Source organism: Mustelus asterias, chromosome 13, assembly GCF_964213995.1.
Source record: "Mustelus asterias chromosome 13, sMusAst1.hap1.1, whole genome shotgun sequence".
Lineage (NCBI taxonomy): Eukaryota > Metazoa > Chordata > Chondrichthyes > Carcharhiniformes > Triakidae > Mustelus > Mustelus asterias.
Genome location: NC_135813.1, coordinates 65,749,860 through 65,771,058, shown reverse-complemented (window position 1 = coordinate 65,771,058; position 21,199 = coordinate 65,749,860). Strand labels below are relative to the sequence as shown.

The window sequence follows — 21,199 nt, the reverse complement described above, 5'->3', positions numbered from 1 at the left end:
AAAATTCCTTGTGTAGCATTGAATAAGACCATAAGACATAGGAGAAGAATTAGACCACTCGGCCCATCGAGTCTGCTCTGCCATTCAATCATGGCTGATATTTTTCTCATCCCCATTCTCCTGCCTTTTCCCCATCACCCCTGATCCCCTTATTAATCAATAATCTATCTATCTCTGTCTTAAAGGCACTCAATGACCTGGCCTGCACAGCCTTCAGCCTCCACAGGCGGCACGGTGGCACAGTGGTTAGCACTGTTGCCTCACTGCGCCAGAGACCTAGGTTCGATTCCCGGCTTGGGAAACTGTCTGTGTGGAGTTTGCATGTTCTCCCCGTGTCTGTGTGGGTTTCCTCCGGGTGCTCCAGTTTCCTCCCACAGTCTGAAAGATGTGCTGGTTAGGTGCATTGACCCGAACAGACGCCGGGATGTGGCAACTAGGCGAATTTCACAGTAACTTCAAGCCTTACTTGTGACGAATAAATAAACTTTAACCTTTTTTCTGCGGCAAAAAAAGGGAGTTAATGATCAATTAGAATCAAAGTGATTGGTTAGAACACAGGAGGAAACTATTTTGCGTGTCACGTCTGTGCCAGCTCCCTACAAGAGTTACTCACCTAGTGCCACACCCTCGCTTATCCCCACAACTCTGTAACTTGTTCCATTTCAGCTAATTATCCCGTTCTCTTTTGCAGGTAGATTGAAACTAAAACTGAATCTGCCTCCACCACAGTCTCAGGCACTGCATTCCAAATCCTAAACACACACTGCAGAAAAAAAAGCTTTCCTTCATGTCATTGTTGAATCTTGTATCCAAAGGGTGGTGAATCTGTGGAAGTCATTGCCACAGAAGGCTGCGGAGGCCAAGTCATTGACTGTCTTTAAGACAGAGATAGATAGGTTCTTGATTGTGATGTGGAGATGCCGGCATTGGACTGGGTGGGCACAGTAAGAAGCCTCACAACACCAGGTTAAAGTCCAACAGGTTTATTTGGAATCACGAGCTTTCGGAGCGCTGCTCCTTCGTCAGGTGATTCCAAATAAACCTGTTGGGCTTTAACCTGGTATTGTGGTTCTTGATCAATAAGGGGATCAAGGGTTACGGGGAGAAGGCAGGAGAATGGGGATAAGAATCATATCAGCCATGATTGAATGGCGAAGCAGACTCGATGGGCCAAATGGCCTAATTCTTCTCCTATATCTTATGGCCATATGGTCTTATTCACCTTAAGTCGCTGTCCTCCAATTCTCACCCTTTCTACCAATGGGAACAGCTTGTCCCAATAAACTCTGTCCAGATTTGAACACTTCTTTCAAATCTCCTCTAATCTTCTCTGAGGCGAACAATACCAGCTTCTCCAGTCTGTCCACAGAACTCAAGCCCTTGTCCCATGAAACATTCTCATGAATTTTCTTTGCACCCTCTCTAACACCTTCACATACTTCCTAAAAATGCAGTGGCCAAAATTGGACACATGGGCTGGAATTTTCTGGCCGTTCCCGGGATATTTCAATGCCGCTGACGGCGACCCCTCCCACGGGTTCCCCAGCGGTGGAGGGAGCACACAATGGAAAACCCCGTTGACGGTGGTGGGACTGGAAGATTCACCGCCACAAATACACCATGGGCAGGATGGAAAATCCCGCTCAATACTCCAGTTGAGGCTGAACCAGTGTTTTGTAAAGATTCTTCATAACTTCCTTACTTTTGTACTGTATGCCCAGATTTATAAAATCCAGGATCCCGTACGCCTTATTAGCCATTTTCTCAGCTTGCTCTGCTGTGTGCCCAGGAATTCTATTCCTGCATCACTTTTAGAATAGTGTCCTTGACTTTATATTAGGAAAATAGGAATTAGGAGCAGAAGTGGGCAAATTCAGCTCTTCGACCTGCTCCGCCACTCAATCAGATCATGGCTGATCTCTCCCTGGTCTCAAATCCACCTCCCCACCTGTTCCCCACATCCCTTTTTTAAATTAGAAATATATCTATCTCCTTCTTGAAACAATTCAACGATTCAGACTCCACCGCGCAACGGGGCAGCGAGTTCCACAAATTCACCATCCTCTGTGAGAAGTAGTTCCTCCTCATCTCAGTTTCAATCTATCGCCTCTCACCCTATACCTGTGACCTCTTGGTCGAGATTGCCCCATAAGAGGAAACATTTGGTCTACTTTCACTTTATCAAACCCTTTTAAAATTTTGTACATCTTGACATATTGCCTTCTACTGCCTCGCCTTGTTCTTTCTACCAAGATATATCAATCCTCTGCATTAAATATTTGCCACATTTCCACCCATTCTACCAAGCTGTGTCTTCTTGTAGTCTTATCACTATCCTCCTCACAGTTCACTATACTTCATCCACAAATTTTGAAACTGTGCCCTATACACCCAAGTCCAAATCATTTATACAGATCAAGAAAAGCAGAGGGCTCACAACGATATCTGCGGAATCCCACAGTATATCTTCCTCCAGTCTGAAAACAAACATTCATCATCACTCTTTCCTGTCACTTAGCCAACCTTGTACCCGTATTGACGCTGTGCCTTTTATTCCCTGGGCTTCAACTTTGCTAGCAAGCTTCTGATCAAATATCTTGCGGAAGTCTGCGTAACCACATTAACTGTACTACTCTCATTAACCCTATCTGTTCCCTTCTCAAAAAACTCAATCAAGTTAGGTAAGCATGATTAGCCTTTAACAAATCTGTCTTGGCTTTCCTGAATTAATGCACACTGACCCACATGACTGTTAATTTTGTCCTGGATTATTATTTCTCAAAGCTTCCCACTCCTGAGGTTAAACTGACTGCTCAGGAGTTGTTGCATTTTTCCATTCTTTAGTCCTCACCATCTCCTCCTTAAAGGCTCCCCAGAGTTCAGTTAACGTTGTGCCTGCCAATCTTTGATTACAAGTTAAAATGGATCAAAGCAAATTACTGCGGATACTGGAATCTGAAACCAAAAGAGAAAATGCTGGAAAATCTCAGCAGATCTGGCAGCGTCTGTAAGAGGAGAAAAGAGCTGAGGTTTCAAGACTTGAAATGTCAGCTCTTTTCTCTCCTTACAGATGCTTTAATTACAAGTTATTTGGGTTCTCACCCCACTGCAACTGATCCTACCTCCGAATTAATTACTTTTATTCTGGGTTGCACCATAGAATCATAGAATCCCTACAGCCCATCAAGCCTCCACCGACCACAATCCCACCCAGGCCCTATCCCCGTAACCCCATGTATTTACCCTAGCTAATCCCCCTGACACTAAGGGGCAATTTACCATGGTCAATCCACCTAACCCTCACATCTTTGGAGTGTGGGAGGAAACCGGAGCAGCCGGAGGAAACCCACGCAGATACGGGGAGAACGTGCAAACTCCACACAGACAGTCACCTGAGCCTGGAATTGAACCTGGGTCCCTGGCGGTGAGGCAGCAGTGCCAACCACTGTGCTGCCTTTAATGTCCTGCTCTATAACTAACCTCAAACCTCATCACTGTCCCTTAAATGTTTTTCGACCTAATCCCTGATCCACTTGGCCCACTTCATTTCCCAGAGCCTGACCCAGCAATGTCTCCTTGTTCGGAAGGGGGGAATTTCATATTGCTTCCCAATGTTGTACAGTGACAATTCAACCCTATTTTTCTGTTTGTTTATCTGGTGAGAATAAGCTGTGTTTACAAAGCATTTGCTTAACTACAATAGATTGAACGGGAGGGTTAAAAGTTTCAGCTCCAGTTCAATGGCTGGGGAAAGCACTTTGACATTCTCACTGAAGAGGTGTTACAGAATTGGGTTCAATTCCCTTTGCAGCATCCATTATGTGGAGGACAGCAAGTGTTTATCCACAGTGTTTTTCTGGCATGGTTAGAGGGTTCATGATGTAAAGGATCTGTCACAACCAATGATTCCTTTCTTTAACAAAGGAACTTTCAGTCACTGCTGTTTACTTGTAAATCTTTGCCACCCACCAGGCACCACTTCTATTCATCTATGAATTCCCTCAGTGTTTTACATCCCTAATAATTGAAGGGCAGGGTTATAGCAGAGACAGGGGCCGGAATTCTCCCACGCCGTACACTCCGCCACCGCTGCCAGCGAGAACGGAGAATTTGGCGCTCAGCCAAAACCTCATTCACAGCAGCGACACCGGAGAATCCCAGCTGCGGACGAGGTTGGAGAATTCCATCCAGTGATTGAACTGAGAGCCACGCGGGACGCCAGGGAGAATGCTGGGAGGGGAAGCAAGGTGGGACCAGGATAGGATGTTGGCATACCCATTGCCTTACTGCTGCCGCCTGCATTTCACCAGTACCAGGGTAAATGACAGATGGCCCTGCCCACCCTCCTATCCTGCATCCAGACGTTCACTGTCCCCCACCCTCAGCTACTGCCCCCACACTCACTGCCCCCCACCCTCAGTTCCTGCCCCCACACTCACTGCCCCCCACCCTCAGTTCCTGCCCCCACACTCACTGCCCCCCACCCTCAGTTCCTGCCCCCACACTCTCACTGCCCCACCCTCAGCTACTGCCCCCACACTCACTGCCCCCCACCCTCAGTTCCTGCCCCCACACTCACTGCCCCACCCTCAGTTACTGCCCCCACACTCACTGCCCCCACCCTCAGTTCCTGCCCCCACACTCTCACTGCCCCACCCTCAGTTACTGCCCCCACACGCTCACTACCCCCCACCCTCAGTTCCTACCCCCACACTCTCACTGCCCCACCCTCAGTTACTGCCCCCACACGCTCACTACCCCCCACCCTCAGTTTCTGCCCCCACACTCTCACTGCCCCACCCTCAGTTCCTGCCCCCACACTCTCACTGCCCCCCACCCTCAGTTACTGCCCCCACCTTCAGTTACTGTCCCCTCACTCTCACTGCCCCACCCTCAGTTCCTGCCCCCACACTCTCACTGCCCCACCCTCAGTTACTGCCCCCACACGCTCACTACCCCCCACCCTCAGTTCCTGCCCCCACACTCTCACTGCCCCACCCTCAGTTACTGCCCCCACACGCTCACTACCCCCCACCCTCAGTTCCTGCCCCCACACTCTCACTGCCCCACCCTCAGTTCCTATCCCCACACTCTCACTGCCCCCCACCCTCAGTTACTGCCCCCACCCTCAGTTCCTGTCCCCTCACTCTCACTGCCCCACCCTCAGTTCCGGAAATCAGGTGTGAGGCCCCTGATGGCATGTTCGAGGAGCCTGCTTTAGTTGGTCACTCCTGCCATTTAAGTGCATTGGCCATGTTAAATTCTCCCTCAGTGTACCCGAATAGGTGCCAGAGTGTGGCAACTAGGGGATTTTCACAGTAACTTCATTGCAGTGTTAATGTAAGCCTACTTGTGACTAATAAATAAACTTTTAAAAACTTTAAAACTTTAGAAACATAGAAACTAGAAGCAGGAGTAGGCCATTCGGCCCTTTGAGCTTGCTCTGCCATTCATCTTGATCATGGCTGATCACCGAATTCAATATCCTGATTCCCCCTTCCTCCCATATCCCTTGATCCCTTTAGCCCCAAGAGCTATATCTAATTTCTTCTTGAATTCAGGCAAGGTTTTGGCCTCAACTACTTTCTGTGGCAATGAATTCCACACATTCACCATCCTCTGGGTGAAGAAATTTCTCCCTACTTCAGTCCTAAAAGATTTATCTTTTACCCTCAAACTATGACCCCTAGTTCTGGCCTCCCCCGCCATTGGGAACATTCTTTCTGAATCTACCCTGTCTAGCCCTGTTAGAATTTTATAAGTTTAAAACTTTAAACATTTGGAACTCAGCGGTTACTAAGTTCTCGTGGGGACTGGGACAGGAAATCACACCCAAAAATTGCTCACTCACCCATAATGTACCACTGGTTTCATCACTACAATCTTTTATATAAACGGAAAATGAACAATTTGCTGTGGTTATAAATAATCCTTAATACTCTCCAGGCTAATTGCTCTATCGCATCGCAAACCAACCTCTGCCACACGCCACCACAGCCCCTCCTCCCCCCAACTCCACCCAATAGAACAAACCAGAGAGGAAAGAAACTTGCCTTGCAATCCAAACTCCTCTCCCCCCGGCCCCAAAAAGGCATGCCAACGTGGAACATCAATTTACAATTTTGGCTTGCAAAGAATTTTACATGGGCTTCACTCTAAGCTCCAAGTCCTGCCACAGATGGCCAAAGCAACACATTTTTAGAAATGCATTGTCACATTTTGAGTTGTCACTGGGAGCTCAGCAAGTGTTCACTCTGTGGCCCTCATAAAGAAAAAGCCAGTGCCAGGGATCCAAATTCGATTCCCGGCTTGTCTGTGTGGAGCCTGCACATTCTCCCCGTGTCTGCGTGGGTTTCCCCCAGGTGCTTCCGGTTTCTTCCCACAGTCCAAAAGACGTGCTGGTTAGATGCACTGACCATGCTAAATTCCCCCTCAGTTTGATTTTGATTTGATTTGATTTATTATTGTCACATGTATTGGGAGACAGTGAAAAGTATTGTTCCTTGCGCGCTATGCAGACGAAGCATGCCGTTCGTAGAGAAGGAAAAGAGAGGGTACAGAATGTAGTGTTACAGTCATAGCTAGGGTGTAGAGAAAGATCAACTTAATGCGAGGTCGGTCCATTCAAAAGACTGATGGCAGCAGGGAAGAAGCTGTTCTTGAGTTGGTTGGTACGTGACCTCAGACTTCTATATCTTTTTCCCAACAGTAAACGGTGGAATAGAGAATGTCTGGGGTGCACGGGGTCCGTAATTATGCCGGCTGCTTTTCCGAGGCAGTGGGAAGTGTAGACAGAGTCAGTGGGTGGGAGGCTGGTTTGGGTGATGGGCTGGGTTTCGTTCACATCCATTTGTGTACCCGAACAGGTGCCAGAGTGTGGCAACGAGGGAATTTTCACAGTAACTTCATTGCAGTGTTAATGTAAGCCTACTTGTGACACTAATAAATAAACTTAAACTTTATAAAGATTAAATGTGAAATATAATCCTAGCACGCAAGCTGTTTAACAAAGCAACTGCTGTTCATGTCCCTGTACCAAGCTTATTTCAGTGAGTGTTGCAAATTTGATTAATTATAGGCCAGACAGCAGATAAATCCAATGTAAATAATCTGTAATCTGATGGGTTCAGTTTGTTCATGAGTGACAGTTCCTTTTAAAAATTTGAACAGTCCATTATTCAAAATCCACAAAGTTCCAACTAACTCTTTACTGGTCTATCTTAAAGGAAGTCAATTCAATCAAGGAGCCAACTCCAGAGTTTAATTGCGATAAAAAATCTAGATCAGTTGAACCTTTGTAGCACAATGTTGAGTGTTGTCTTCTCTGCGGCCATTCATAGATCTCTAACATCCCATAATATTAGTGACATAGGGCCATGCTACTCAGGACCCAGGGCTCCACGGCAGAGCAGTGCTGCAGGAAGTGTAGAAAACATTGTCAACTTCAATGTCTTTTCATCTGAAGTTTTAGACCGAAGTATTCGGTGTATTATCTTTGGGTCTCATAGTATCTGACAAGAGTATAAATTTCCAACCAACTGCTGGGAAATATGCCCCACAGCACGGAACCCCGATGTTATATATGACAAATGTGCAAGGTGGACCAGATATTTGTAGCAGGAGGCCTTATGAAGAAGGAAGGGAATGACAGAGATTGTCACAACTGAGAGTCTTATAATGTGGTGGGAGATAACACACCTTTGGAAAGCATCGTGCAGGACATGCCCCTGTCTACATCAATAGGGCTGAAATGGAAATGGTCAAAAGCTTCACGTTTTAGGTGTCCAGAGCATCAACAACCCTGTCCTGGTTCCTCCATGCTGATGCTATAGTTAAGAAAACCCACCAACTTTCTCAGGAGGCTAAGGAAATTCGGTATGTCCGTGCAAATTTCACCAGCTTTTACAGATGCACCATAGAAAGCATCCTTTCCGGATGTATCACAGCTTGGCATTGTTCCTGCTCTGACCAAGACCACAAGAAACTACAAAGAGTTGTGAACGTAGCCCAGTCCATCACTCAAACCAGCCTCCTGTTCATCGACCCTTTCTACACTTCCCGTTGCCTCGGAAAAGCAGCCAGCATAATCAAGGGCCCCATGCATCCCGGACATTCTCTCTTCCACCTTCTACCATCGGGAAAAAGATACAAAAGTCTGAGACCACTTACTAACTGACTCAAGAACAGCTTCTTCCCTGCTGCCATCAGATTTTTGAATGGACCTACCTTACATTAAGTTGATCTTTCTCTACACACTAGCTATGACTGTAACACTACATTCTGCACTCTCTTCTTTCCATCTCTATGAACGGTATGCTTTGTCTAGCACGCAAGAAACAATACTTTTCACTCTATGCAATACATGTGACGATAATAAATCAAATCACCTCGGACTGAATTTTCAGGACACATCCCCACCAACTCTAACAGGAACATTTTATGTTCAATTGAGCATTGATTGGCAGCAGGCGAGACTTCCGTCCGCCCTTGGAGGCGGTCCTGCCTTGGACAACAGTTGGCCGACAGCTCTCCAGCCCCTCCAGGCACAGCGCTGCAGTGGCCAAAAGAGTTACTGCAGCGATGCACACTTCAGGTAAGTACCCAGGGTCCTGGGGGTGTGAGGGTAGGGGATGCCCGGGGAGGGGAAAGAGCCAAAGCTCTCAGGTCCCTGAGGGAAGAGCACCCCAAATCTAAAGAGGCCTTCAGATTGAGCACCCAGCCCCGCTCCACCCCCACCCCCCTCCACTCCACCCCCACCCCTCTCCGCTCCACCCCCATCCCCACCCCCCTCCGCTCCACCCTTCCTGCCTGGGATGGAGATTGCTAATTTTTACAATTTGGCACCGTGCTCCAACCAGCACGCCTAGAAGTTGAGGATAGGTGGGAAAAGGCCCTTAAGTGGTCACTAAAGGGTCTTAATAGGGGTATGGGTGGGCTTCCCATGAACCCACCCCAGAACCCATCGGGTGATGGTGGAGGAGCATAAAATTCTGGCCCATATTACAACCACAAGTTTGATGCTAATCAGCATTATAATTGTAAGGGTATGCAGTGGGTTGGCCAAAATATTCTGAAATAATGCTAGATTACATTATACAGTCATTGCTTCTTGATGTGATTGCCATGGCTAAGTGACAGTGTTTTGACTTGTGTCACATGTTGTGAGTTGTAGATTCCCCTCCAACATAACACCGAGGGAGTGCTGCACTGTCAGAGGAGCCACCTTGCACATGAGACATTAAACAAAGCCTCTCTGTGCTTTCTCATGTGGCTCTATGTTGAAGTGAAGGGGAGTTCAGCCCTGGCCAATATTTTATATACATTACTACCATAACAGCATCCCAAAAGTATTTCATTGAGTCAAGAATGAGGGAATTGATACACAAAACCGTAAAATTAGACATTAACTGCTCCTAGTGATCTTTAACATGTAAGTTGGCAATTACTATTTATTACTGAATTTGTTTCAGACTTTTCAATCCCCTTCATATGAGTACTAATATCCCCACCATACAGCCACCTAACATCACAAATTAATAAATAATGCACTTTGTGACAAACTACTGCACTTTTGATCATTCACAGCAAACCCAAAATAAAATATAAGTTTATTTATTAGTGTCATAAGTCGACTTACATTAACACTGCAATGAAGTTACTGTCAAAATCCCGTAGTCACCACACTCCAGCACCTGTTCGGGTACACTGAGGTAGAATTTAGCATGGCCAATGCATTCAGCCAGCATGTCTTTCAGACTGTGGGAGGAAACTGGAGCACCCGGAGGAAAACCACACAGACACGGGGAGAATGTGCAGATTCTGCACAGACAGTGACCCAAGCCGGGAATCGAACCCGGGTCCCTGGCGCTGTGAAGCAGCAGTGCTAACCACTGTGCCACCGTGCTCACCATGAAAATATTGGAATGTCTACAAAATCAGCAACTGAAACATTCCCTGGGTGAATGTTTCTCACAGCATCTTGTGTTTTACACAGTTCATTTCATTACTGCCTGTTAGAAATATTCTGTTAATACAAACATTCAGTTGGATAATCCCTCCTTTAATTGCCTTTTTAAAGGGTAAAACAATGCATTGACTCACTTGTTTCCAGTTCAGTCAAATGGGCTCCCCCATTGGAATGCTTGGCTCGCTCCCCTAATGGCTATGCCAGTAAATGCACTGCCATTGTGTAATTTCCCCTCCTGGTATCAGGAAGGCCTGAGCTCAGCCTGTATCAGCTCAGCTCACAATGTGCTGGCTTGAATGATCTCAGGTAGTAGGGCCACCAGTAATCATAGTAACAAAAACAGAAAATCTCAGCAGGTCTGACAGCATCTGTGGAGAGAGAATAGAACCAACATTTCGCGTGGAATTTCCCGGCTGCGCTCACCCCAAGACCGGAAAATCCCACCCGAGGTCAATGGACCTTTGCATGGTCCATCCCTCACCCGCTACGATTCCCATGGCAGGCGGGACAGAAAAATTCCACCCTTCGAGTCTGGATGACCCTTTGTCATAGTAAGCTGGGCTGGTGAAGGGTTGGGGACAGGGAGTTGGTCATTATTCCTCCTGCCGGATAAACGTGTTCAGTGGTCTAGTGAAGAAAGATTAGGCACAGGCATGGTGCACTCCATGCTGGAATTGCCCATCAGGTTTGAATGTCCACCTGTACCTTTCAGAGAGGAAGAGAGACAACCGAACAGGAGTAGCAAAATGAAAAGCAAAGCTTCACAACACATCCAAGATCCCATCCTTTCTGCATTAGTTATTGTCACCTCAAACATTATTACTGTGGAGTAGACCCCATTCAATTTGCCCCCCAGTGGAATGAACTTAACACTTATTAGAGTTTCAATTCTTTCCTTCAGAAACAATTTCCGATTAGTTTCCAAACTTTCATTGTTTTTGACTGTCTTTGGAAATTAGTTGAGATGCAGTTCTTCATAGAATCATAGAATCCCTGCAGTGCAGAAAGAGGCCATTGGGCCCACTGAGCCTGCACAACAATCCTACCCAGGCCCTATCCCTGTAACACCGCATATTTACCCTGCTAACCCTCTGACACTAATTTAACAATTTAGCATGGCCTAACCTAACCCACACATCTTGGGACTTGTTCAGGAACAGGTCTCTTTTCATGTTGTATTTACAAATTGCGACTTGTGATCCATGCTTGGTTCAATTTGTCTGCATGATTCTTCATAGTCAGCTGACCTGGGCATCGCAAGTGTGTCCAACAGCCTTTCCCACTGATGATCTTAACAGTATTAATGTCATTCTGGAATGATTTTCAAATGGTGTCTGCCCCATTCACACTGAAATCTGGTCAGTAGATGGGCAAACATTGCGGGGAGTCGGTTGCGGGTGGAACCCTGCGCATTAATGACCTATGTTTCCCGTCTCCCTGTAATAAGTCTTTGGAGGCAGAAGTCCCTTCATCAAAATCCTTTTATTTACAAGTCTAACAGCAGTACACAGAGTGCTATCAGAGGAACTGACACTCGCGGTTAAATACAAGGAAAAGATTCCCTGATTGGCCCATCAATTGACACCTTAATCAGGGAGTTCATATTCCAATAGGCCAACCTCAGTGGCCTGATTGAAGTCATTACACCCCCCCCCCCACCACAATTTTCAGGCAGGCCTCGAAATGGGCCGTTGGCACTTGAAATGTCTGGTGATGGGGAGGGGGTGGAAACCGGTTATTACCAATTTATGAGTTGCTAAGATTATTGCTGCTGAATTAACCTTGACACCAGCTTTTGATTTGTTAGAAGTTCAACAGCAATGTCTCATTAATAAGCAAATGTTGCTTTACATACTTGATGTAGATATAAATTAGGCAAAGGCATGAGGTGTTCACTGAAGTTTGACAATATGATGGCTTCACATTAGAACCGAGTGCCTTTTCATGCTGCAGAATCTGTAATGATGAGAATGGAACAGCTCTGCCCTCCACTCTGTGCTAACTCGCTGGCTGCATCCGAAATACCAACTTCATTTATAATGATGTTACACAGCGTTTCCAGAGTGCGCTGTTTACAAATACATTTTCGATCTTTAGTATCTGGTAAATAGCACGGTGGCACAGTGGTTAGCACTGCTGCCTCACAACGCGCCAAGGACCTGGGCTCGATTCCCGGCTTGGGTCACTGTCTGTGTGGAGTCTGCACATTCTCCCCGTGTCTGCGTGGGTTTCTTCTGGATGCTGCGGTTTCCTCCCACAGAGCTGAAAGACGTGCTGGGTAGGTGCATTGGCCGTGCTAAATTCCCCCTCAGGCGCTGGAGTGTGGCGACTAGGGGATTTTCACAGTAACTTCATTGCAGTGTTAATGTAAGCCTATTTGTGACTAATAAACTTTAAATTTTAAACATTAATGTTCCTGAGCTAGAAAGTTTCAAGTAAAATTTTGATCATTTTGAAACATTGTACACTCCATGGAATGCTCTTTGTAAGCCAATGCACACTCGATGGGCTGAATGGCTTCCTTCAGCATTGCAAAGATTCCATAATCCTATGGGTAGGATCTTAAGGAGGACAAGCGATCAGCGCTCACCATCCCAAGAATCAGTGCCTAATGCGCTGCCCCCGACTCTGCAACTCCCACTGCCATTTAACACTCACTTGAGCATTGATTGGGAGTTGGGCAGGACCTCCATCCCGCCATTAGAAGGAAACCCTGCCTAGGAGAGCTGTCGGCCAATCAGATTGGCCTCGCCAACCCGACCAGGTACAGCGCTGCACTGGCCAGAAGCGGTACTGCAGCACTCCGCTGGGCACCAGTCCCAGGACCATTGGAAAGATAAGTCCCAGCGGTCCTGGAGGCAGAAGGGTGGGGAACACCTTAGGGGGTCGGAAGGTGTGATCACAATATCGGGGAAGGGGTTGGTCAGCTGGAGAGTGGGTACCGGAGCTTCGACATCCCAGGGAGAATGGCGCCCCAACTCTGAGGGGGTCTTCAGAGTGAGGCGCCTCCCTCCTTGCCACCCAAGATGGGGAAAAGGCTTATCATCACTTTCTCAGCCCACTCGCACCCGCTCCCATCAGACTAAAAATTGAGACTGGCTGAGAAAAGGCTTTTAAGTGGCTTCTTAAGTGCCTTAATAAGTGAAAGGGCAGGTTTCCTTGCCAGGAACCTGCCCACCCAAGCAAGAAATTGCACCTGGGTTTGGGAGGGGGAGTTCCTGGGGGAAATCCCATCCAGTCAATTTTATTGCCCCTCCCCCCTCACAACGCACATTAGCGTAAACTTCTGTCCTCTGGCACACACCATTATTCAGTACATAGCAATTTGTTGATATGGTTGCTGGTGGAATCATCGGCCTGTGCAGGTTATGACACAATGGTGATATATCTGTATTTTATGCTGTACTGTTTTGAGATAATTAAGAGTTCAAATTAGAAGTTGCTTTTTCTTGACCACATTTCAAAACTAAGGTCAGAAAATCAGTTGCCTCCTACAGCAGCCAACCATGGTTATTCATCTAGGAATTAATCAGAATTCAAGACCTTTGCTTGAGGAATAAATTCAATTGTACAATCACAGCATGAGTCCAGGTGAAACATTTAAGATAACTCCAATGATAATTATGCCATCTCCGGGTGCAGATGTCTCTGGATTCAATTAATGGAAGGAATGACTCCAGTACTTCCAGTTCTGATGGGAGATTTGAACCCTAACAATGTGCTGACTTCCACATCATTTACTTACTTTCTTCTCACGGGCTAATTAACTCCTCATGGACTAATTACAAATTCATTTTTTTCAAGTATTATGCTCTTACACTTTTCCTCTGCACTGTAGTTTTTATAAATATATTAACCAACAAATAAAACTGACAAATAGTAAATGGAAGTAGGTTATTCATTTAATTTCAATAACTATATACCATAATTCAACATTAAAGAAGAACTTGTATTTATATGTAATGACCTGAGGGCATGTGGAGACAACAAGGTACTTTTCCAAGCCTGTTCAACTTTGGCAATATAGAATTGCACGCAGTGAAGTCAGAGAGTCATAGAGCAATACAGCACGGAAACAGGCCCTGCAGCCCAACAGGTCCATGCCGACCATGGTGCCCTCCCAATTGCCCGCATTTAGCCCATATCCCTCTAATCCTTTCCCATCCATGTACTTATCCAAATGCTTTTTAAATGTTGCTATTGAACCTGCCTCAACCACTTTCTCTGGAAGCTCATTCCATTTACGCACCACCCTCTGCGTGAAGAGGTTGCCCCTCAGGTCCCTTTTAAATCTTTCCCTCTCACCTTAAACCCAGGCCCTCTAGTTTTCAATTCCCCTTCCCTGGGAAAAAGACAATGTGCGTTCATCCTATCTCTGCCCCTCATGATTTTATGTACCTCAATAAGGTCACTCCTCATTCTCCCCCGTTCCAAGGAATAAAGTCTTAGCCTGGCCCACAGACAGCAATTAAATAATGACCAGATAATCTGTTTCAGTGACATTCATTAAGGGGCAAATATTGACCAGGATACAGGGAGAACTCCTCATGCTCCTGAAGGCAGTACTATGTGATCTTCTAGCTGCAAGAGCAGTCAGGGCCTCTTTTTTAAAGTTTATTTATTAGTATCACAAGTAGGCTTACATTAACACTGCAATGAAGTTACTGTGAAAATCTCCTAGTCGCCACACTCCGGCGCCTGTTCGGGGAACAGAGGGAGAATTTAGCATGGCCAATGCACCTAACCAGTACATCTTTCGGACTATGGGAGGAAACCGGAGCACCCGAAGGAAACCCACGCAGACACGGGGAGAACATGCAGACTCCGCACAGACAGGGACCCAAGTCGGAAATCGAACTTGGGTCCCTGGCACTGTGAGGCAGCAGTGCTAACCATTGTGCTACCATGCCGCCACTGTTGGTTTAACTGGCACCTCTGGCAGTGCAGAACTCCCTCTGTAATACCCTGAAGCATTGGCACAGACCATGTGCTTAAATCCCTGCGTTGAAATTTAACCCAACAATCTTCTGATTGAAGGGCAAGAATTATACTACTGAGACAAGTCTGATAACTTATGAACCGGTAATGTGTTAAGCCATCCACAGACATAGGCTTTTGACCACATGGTCTATTCATGGAAACGGCCATTAACCTTGAATATGAGATGCAAAATGTTGGGTAACAGTTCAAGCCTTAGCTCCTACTGAGTAATGATTTAGATTGAAACGGCTGCCATTAGTTCTGCTGAAATGAATGGTGGATGAATGTGTACATGGTAAACTAGCCATTTACTGCAACATGGGTAACTAACAGATACATTCGGATCACAGTGAGATGTAAACACTTTAAAACTCTGAAATCCACCTCCAACCTGCCTGGAGATGGGACAGGGGCTGCTAGCCACTAATCTGCTCTCAAGAGGTGAGCTATCAATTGCAACATCCTTGGAGTTACCATTGACCAGAACCTCAACTGGACTCACCACATATACACAGTGGCCACAAGAGCAGGTCAGAGGCTAGGAGTACTGCGGCGAGGAACCCACCTCCCGACTCCCCAAAGCCTATCCACCATCTACAAGGCACAAGTCAGGAGTGTGATGGAATACTCCCCATTTGCCTGGATGGGTGCAGCTCCAACAACACTCAAGAAGCTGGACACCATCCAGGACAAAGCAACCCGCTTGATTGGCACCACATTCACAAACATTCAATCCCTCCACCACCGACGCTCAGTAGCAGCAGTGTGTACTATCTACAAGATGCACCACAGAAATTCACAAAGGATCCTTAGGTAGCACCTTCCAAACCCACGATCACTTCCATTTAGATGGACAAGGGCAACAGATACCTGGGAACACCACCACCTGCAAGTTCCCCTCCAAGCCACTCACCATCCTGGAATCCCCTCTCTCACAGCATTGTGAGTCAACCCACAGCATGTGGACTGCAGTATTTCAAGAAGGCAGCTCATCACCCCATTCTCAGGGACAATTACTGATGAGCAATAAATACTGGACTTGCCTGTGACACCCACATCCTACGAATGAATAAGTAAATCAGGGAGCTCATGCTCACAAGGAAGTCCCCATATTTACCATCTATTCCAATTAACAGAAAATTACCTGGGTTCAATTAACAACATGCATTCTACTTCACTCATTTTTTATACATTTGCTGTAAGCCAAAAAATCAATGAGACCCAGGATGAGGGAAATGTTCCCTTGTTGTTTTCTGACAATATCAAATTAAGAACATAAGAACTAGGAACAGGAGTAGGCCATCTGGCCCCTCGAGCCTGCCCCGTCATTCAATAAGATCATGGCTGATCTTTTTGTGGACTCAGCTCCACTTACCTGCCCGCTCACCATAACCCTTAATTCCTTTACTGTTCAAAAATCTATCTACCCTTGCCTTAAAAACATTCAATGAGGCAGCCTCAACTGCTTGACTGGGCAGGGAATTCCACAGATTCACAACCCTTTGTGTGAAGAAGAGACATGGCAAAACATGGAAGGAAACAGGATTTGCAGGAAAATCTAAAACAGATGAGTGAACCGACAAGCGGGTAAATGGGATGAACAATGAAATAGTACATTTCAGAAGACATAAAAGTGAAAGGAACACACTCCTAAATGATAAGATTCAGATCACTCGAGTAGACCATTTAGCCCTTTGACCTCTTTCCACCCCTCTTCACAAAGAAATGTTCCCTAATTTCACCCCTGGAAGTCCTGCTCTCAGTTTTAGACTGTGCGCCTTGTCTTCAACTCCCCAACAAGCTGAAATGGTTTCTCTCCACCAGCCCATTGGCTCCCCTTAATATCCCCAAAACTATGACCAATTCATCCCTTGACCTTCTACATTCTGGGAAATGCAATCTCTTCCCGTGGAGTCCAGCTATCATTCTGGTACCTGGATACGCTCCGAGGCGAGACCTTATCCTTCCTAAGATGTCATGTCTCGAACTGCTCACGGGGAATACAAAAACATACACCTTGGAAGGTGGATTAAAGAAAGAAATAACATAAAAATGGCTAATGGTGGGTTGTACCCATGGGTCACGGAATACAGAAACAAGAAAGTGATGTTGAGTGGGAGATGCTGGTCATCCCCTTATACGGGGAACATTCTTCTTCAGTTATCTGCTCAAAGGCAGGTCCAACTCACAGGACCTCCACAGGAGGTTGGGCATGGAAGCCTATCCCAATCCACCCCAGCCAGAATGGAGATCAAACCCCATCCACACTGGCTGTCCACTCGAGGAGATCCTGTGGCAACCTGCACTTTTACATCTTATAGTCTGGAGTTATGTATAGTGATGGTAACCAAGACTTGGGAGTCAATGTTCAGGATTCTCTTAAGATTAACTTGCGGGTTGACTTGGTAGTTAGGAAAACAAATGCAATGTTAGCCTTTAGTTTAAGAGGACTCGAATACAAATACAGGGATGTACCGCTGAGGCTTTAAAAGGCTCTGGTGAGAGAATATTTAGAATATTGTAAGCAATTTAGGGCCCTATATCTAAGGAAGGATGTGCTGGCCTTGGAGAGGGTCCAGAGGAGGTTCACAAGAATGATCCCAGGAATGAAAAGCTTGATGTATGAGGAGCTTTTGAAGACTCTGGGTCTGTACTCGATGGAGTTTAGACGGATGAGGGGGGAATCTCATTGAAACTTACAGAATAATGAAAGGCCTGGATAGAGTGGGCATGGGGAAGATATTTCCATTCGTAGGAGAGACCAGGATTCGAGGGCACAGCCTCAGAGTAAAAGGACAATCCTTTAAAACTGAGATGAGGAGGAATTTCTTCAGCCAGAGGGTGAAGAATCTATGGAATTCAGTACCACAGAAGGCTGTGGAGGCCAGGTCATTGAGTGTATTTAAGATGAAGAAAATTAGGTTCTTGATTGGTAAAGAGGTCAAGGGGAAAAGGCGGGATAATGAGTTGAGAACTCTATCAGCCATGATTGAATGGCGGAGCAGATTCAATGGGCTGAATGGCCTAATTCTGCATCTTATGGTCTTAGGTACCAATTTTCTTTCCATCACATAGCTGATCAGGAATTGATGGGTTGAATGGCCTCCTTCTGCAGTGTAGGGATTCAAATCTATGCTATGAAATCAAGGCCAGAATTGAACGGGTCCCTGGCATTGTGAGGCAGTAGTGCTAACCACTGTGCCATCCTGCTGCCCATCACAGAGCATTACTCTGGATCACTAGTCTAGTGACAATACCACACTACACCATTGCCTCCTCTTGAAGTTGATATGGTGTGTTGGGCCAATCAGTTATTCAAAGCTTATGATTTCCTTTCCCTTTATTTGTTCTGGTGGGGGGGGGGGGGGTTGTTATCATTCCAGATTCAATATGGGGCTCTTAATGGGGAGATCGGAGGAAAAATTTGCAAGATAAAAGCAAATTACTGCTGATGCTGGGATCTGAAGCCAAAAGAGAAAATGCTGGAAAATCTCAACAGGTCTGGCAGCTTTGACAAAGGGTCATCTGGACTCGAAACGTCAGCTCTTTTCTCTCCTTACGGATGTTGCCAGATCTGCTCAGATTTTCCAACATTTTCTGTTTTGGAATAATTTGCAGGGCTGTGGGGAAAGGCACTTGCAGTGAGCCAGTACAAAGAGGGCGGGCCGAATGGTTTCTTCTTGTATTGTAACCATTGGGCGATGGCACGATTGTATTTGGATGAACAAGTAACGTGCCCTGGTCCACGGTGGGGTCCAGTTGAAATGGGAATCTGTTCAGTGCGGCCACTACTGCAGCTGAACTGGGAAATGAATGAAATGGAGAAAGAGGGAGTGTGGGGCTAGGAGGTCCCAGTATTGAAAATTCAATACATTAATCTCCCCGTTTTCAGGTAAGATCAGCAGCGGCAGGTGATATCACCAACCCCAGCAACAAATACTTGTGTTAAACACCAACAACACGGACATGTAATGGAAAGTGCGGTGATTTTTGATTTAACATTTCGTACAACCTGTTACACAGTTTTCCCTCAAATGAATACGTGCTCGTTCGCCTGTGCTAATCCTGAACTACTTTTTTATTGATCTGTTGATGTTGACTGGACAGATCAAACTTCCAACGTGGACCAAAGTCCAAATCGCATTGGAACAAACAAACGCTCTTTTCCACAGCTTCCATATACACTCCCCCTCTCTGGGTTACAAATTCCACCTTGTGCTTCCTGAGCTCTGGTTTAGTAAAGGGGAGGGACTGTCCTGCCACTCAGTTTAACCCAAATTGGATTAGGCATCAACCCGAGTCCTGTTGCGTTTGAAATGGGAGCCTGGTTGATAAGTTATATATGACTGTAAAAGTCTGAGCAAACACTGTGACCCGCCCAGTTTGCACATTCCACCTTGTCGCTGGCTCCACACGTTCTCTGCTCTTCTTAGTTACTTAAAGGTGACTCCAAAATTCACCCTCAACACTCACCTCACACCAACCGTACATTCCAACCAAACAACCCATACCCTGGCTGCCCGAATGAACTCACTTTTTAGGGGTTACAACTCACTTTGTGGCGTTCAAAATTTGGCGCTTTGCACAACCATAACATAATGTAACTATCAAATTAAAATATTCGATTGCTCCTTTAAAAACGAACTCCCTTCCCTTAAAGTTGGCTGAAAACCCCCACCAAAATAATTCGTTAGTGCACACAGCAAGCCACACTCAATCTCAAACCGGTTACTTTTAAAAGAAAAATCCTGATTGGGAAATAGTTAACGAACTCTTTGTGCAATATTTTAACTTGTTTGACTATTTACCCAGAAAGTGTAACAGACAATTCCTCTTATCTACAGAGGGACGTCCCGATCGATTTAATTTGGACATTTAGTTAGAAATGAAAGAAATATACACATTAAGATGAATTCGATGGGGGTTGGGGGATTGAGAAAAGGAACATTTATTATTTTTTTTGTCCCAGATGTTTATAAATGTAGGTAGTTTCAATACAGGGTGCCAAATTGTTGCAATTGCCGTGTACAAACGGGATTGTGGAGCCTCATTACCATCGAATTTATACACAGGGGGAAATTAATTAATAACAAAACAACGAAATAACTTTTATCTGGGCAGAGACATTTCCCATATCGGTCACACGCTTCCGGCCGCCTTGTATAATCAGTAGTTAATGATCAAATGTTTCCAAAAAGGGACGGCTACACTATTTTAGTTTATATTTTGCAAAAGAGAGAAATAACAATCAATTGGATAATTAGTAACTAGCTGTGGCACGCCTGATCCAGCCAGGCAAACTTGCCATCACACTGTGCATAGAATGGGCAGCTTTGGATGGGGACAGCAATAGATTCAGTGGTGCCTAAGGCAAGAGGAGAGAGAGAGAGGGAGGGAGAGTAATGGGGAGGGGGTGTCCTTACTGGAGAAGTTGTTCCACGATTGCCCTTTGCTGGGCGGCTTCCTCTGGACTGAGGTTGACCAATTCCTTCAGGATAGCCGGAGTGTCGTAGTCGCCGTCCTCTGAGCTCTCGTCGCCGGAGAGCTTGTCCTGCTGCTGCTGGCCGTTCGCCAAGGCCTTGGAGCCATCGCTGGGCAGCGGAGTGAGCACCGCCGACCCCTCGGCCTCCTCCGTCTTGACAGGTTGACGGGGCTCCAGCTCCTGCAGAGCTTCAATCAGGGTCTCCTTGCTGAGCCCAGAGTCTACCAGGGCGTTCATCAACTCCTGCTGCAATGCTGTCAATTTGCTCACCATCTCCATTCCCCCCCCCCCTCCACCCCAAACAACCCCCCCCCAAAAAAAACAAAGGTTGTAACTTTCCCCCCCACCCCCTGATTTGCTTTCAACTCCAATTCATTTCCCCCTCGTCCTGAACTCTCCCCACATCATCCGAGGAGCTGAAGTGGAAAGGCTCTCTCTGCCAAAGTACAAGTAAATCAGCAAAAACCATTACTTTCTGCACTAGAAAGTGGCCTGCTTGATAAACCCTAGCCCCTGTTCATCTATTTACATTCTAACTAGGCACATTTTCCAGGGTTCACGGTTTATCCATCCGCTCTTCCAGCCACTGAACTTTGGACCCCATTTTAACTGTTGCACAAAGTGCAGGGAATATGTTACACACTAAAACTGCATCGCCACAGCTCAATAAAAAAAAACGTTTCTTTTTGTTTCTCTCTGGATCTGAAATGCACGAAATAATGAAAGCATTTTTTTTCAAAACCAATTTTTCTCATTGTTTCCCCCCCTCC

At 46.1% G+C, this 21,199-nt stretch overlaps 1 protein-coding gene across 2 annotated transcripts in view; it reads right to left on the bottom strand.

Moving 5' to 3' along the window:
• LOC144502721 (hepatocyte nuclear factor 1-alpha-like) overlaps positions 1 to 20,967 on the bottom strand; it is a 204,780-nt gene extending 183,813 nt beyond the window's left edge. The window contains exon 1 of one of the 2 annotated variants that reach the window (XM_078226962.1): positions 20,371 to 20,967. In XM_078226962.1, coding sequence (XP_078083088.1) covers positions 20,371 to 20,708 — 338 coding nt within the window. In that variant the 5' untranslated portion in view covers positions 20,709 to 20,967. The remainder of the gene's footprint in view (positions 1 to 20,370) is intronic. The other variant, XM_078226961.1, reaches the window with a different exon arrangement.
• Positions 20,968 to 21,199: the final 232 nt, after the last annotated feature.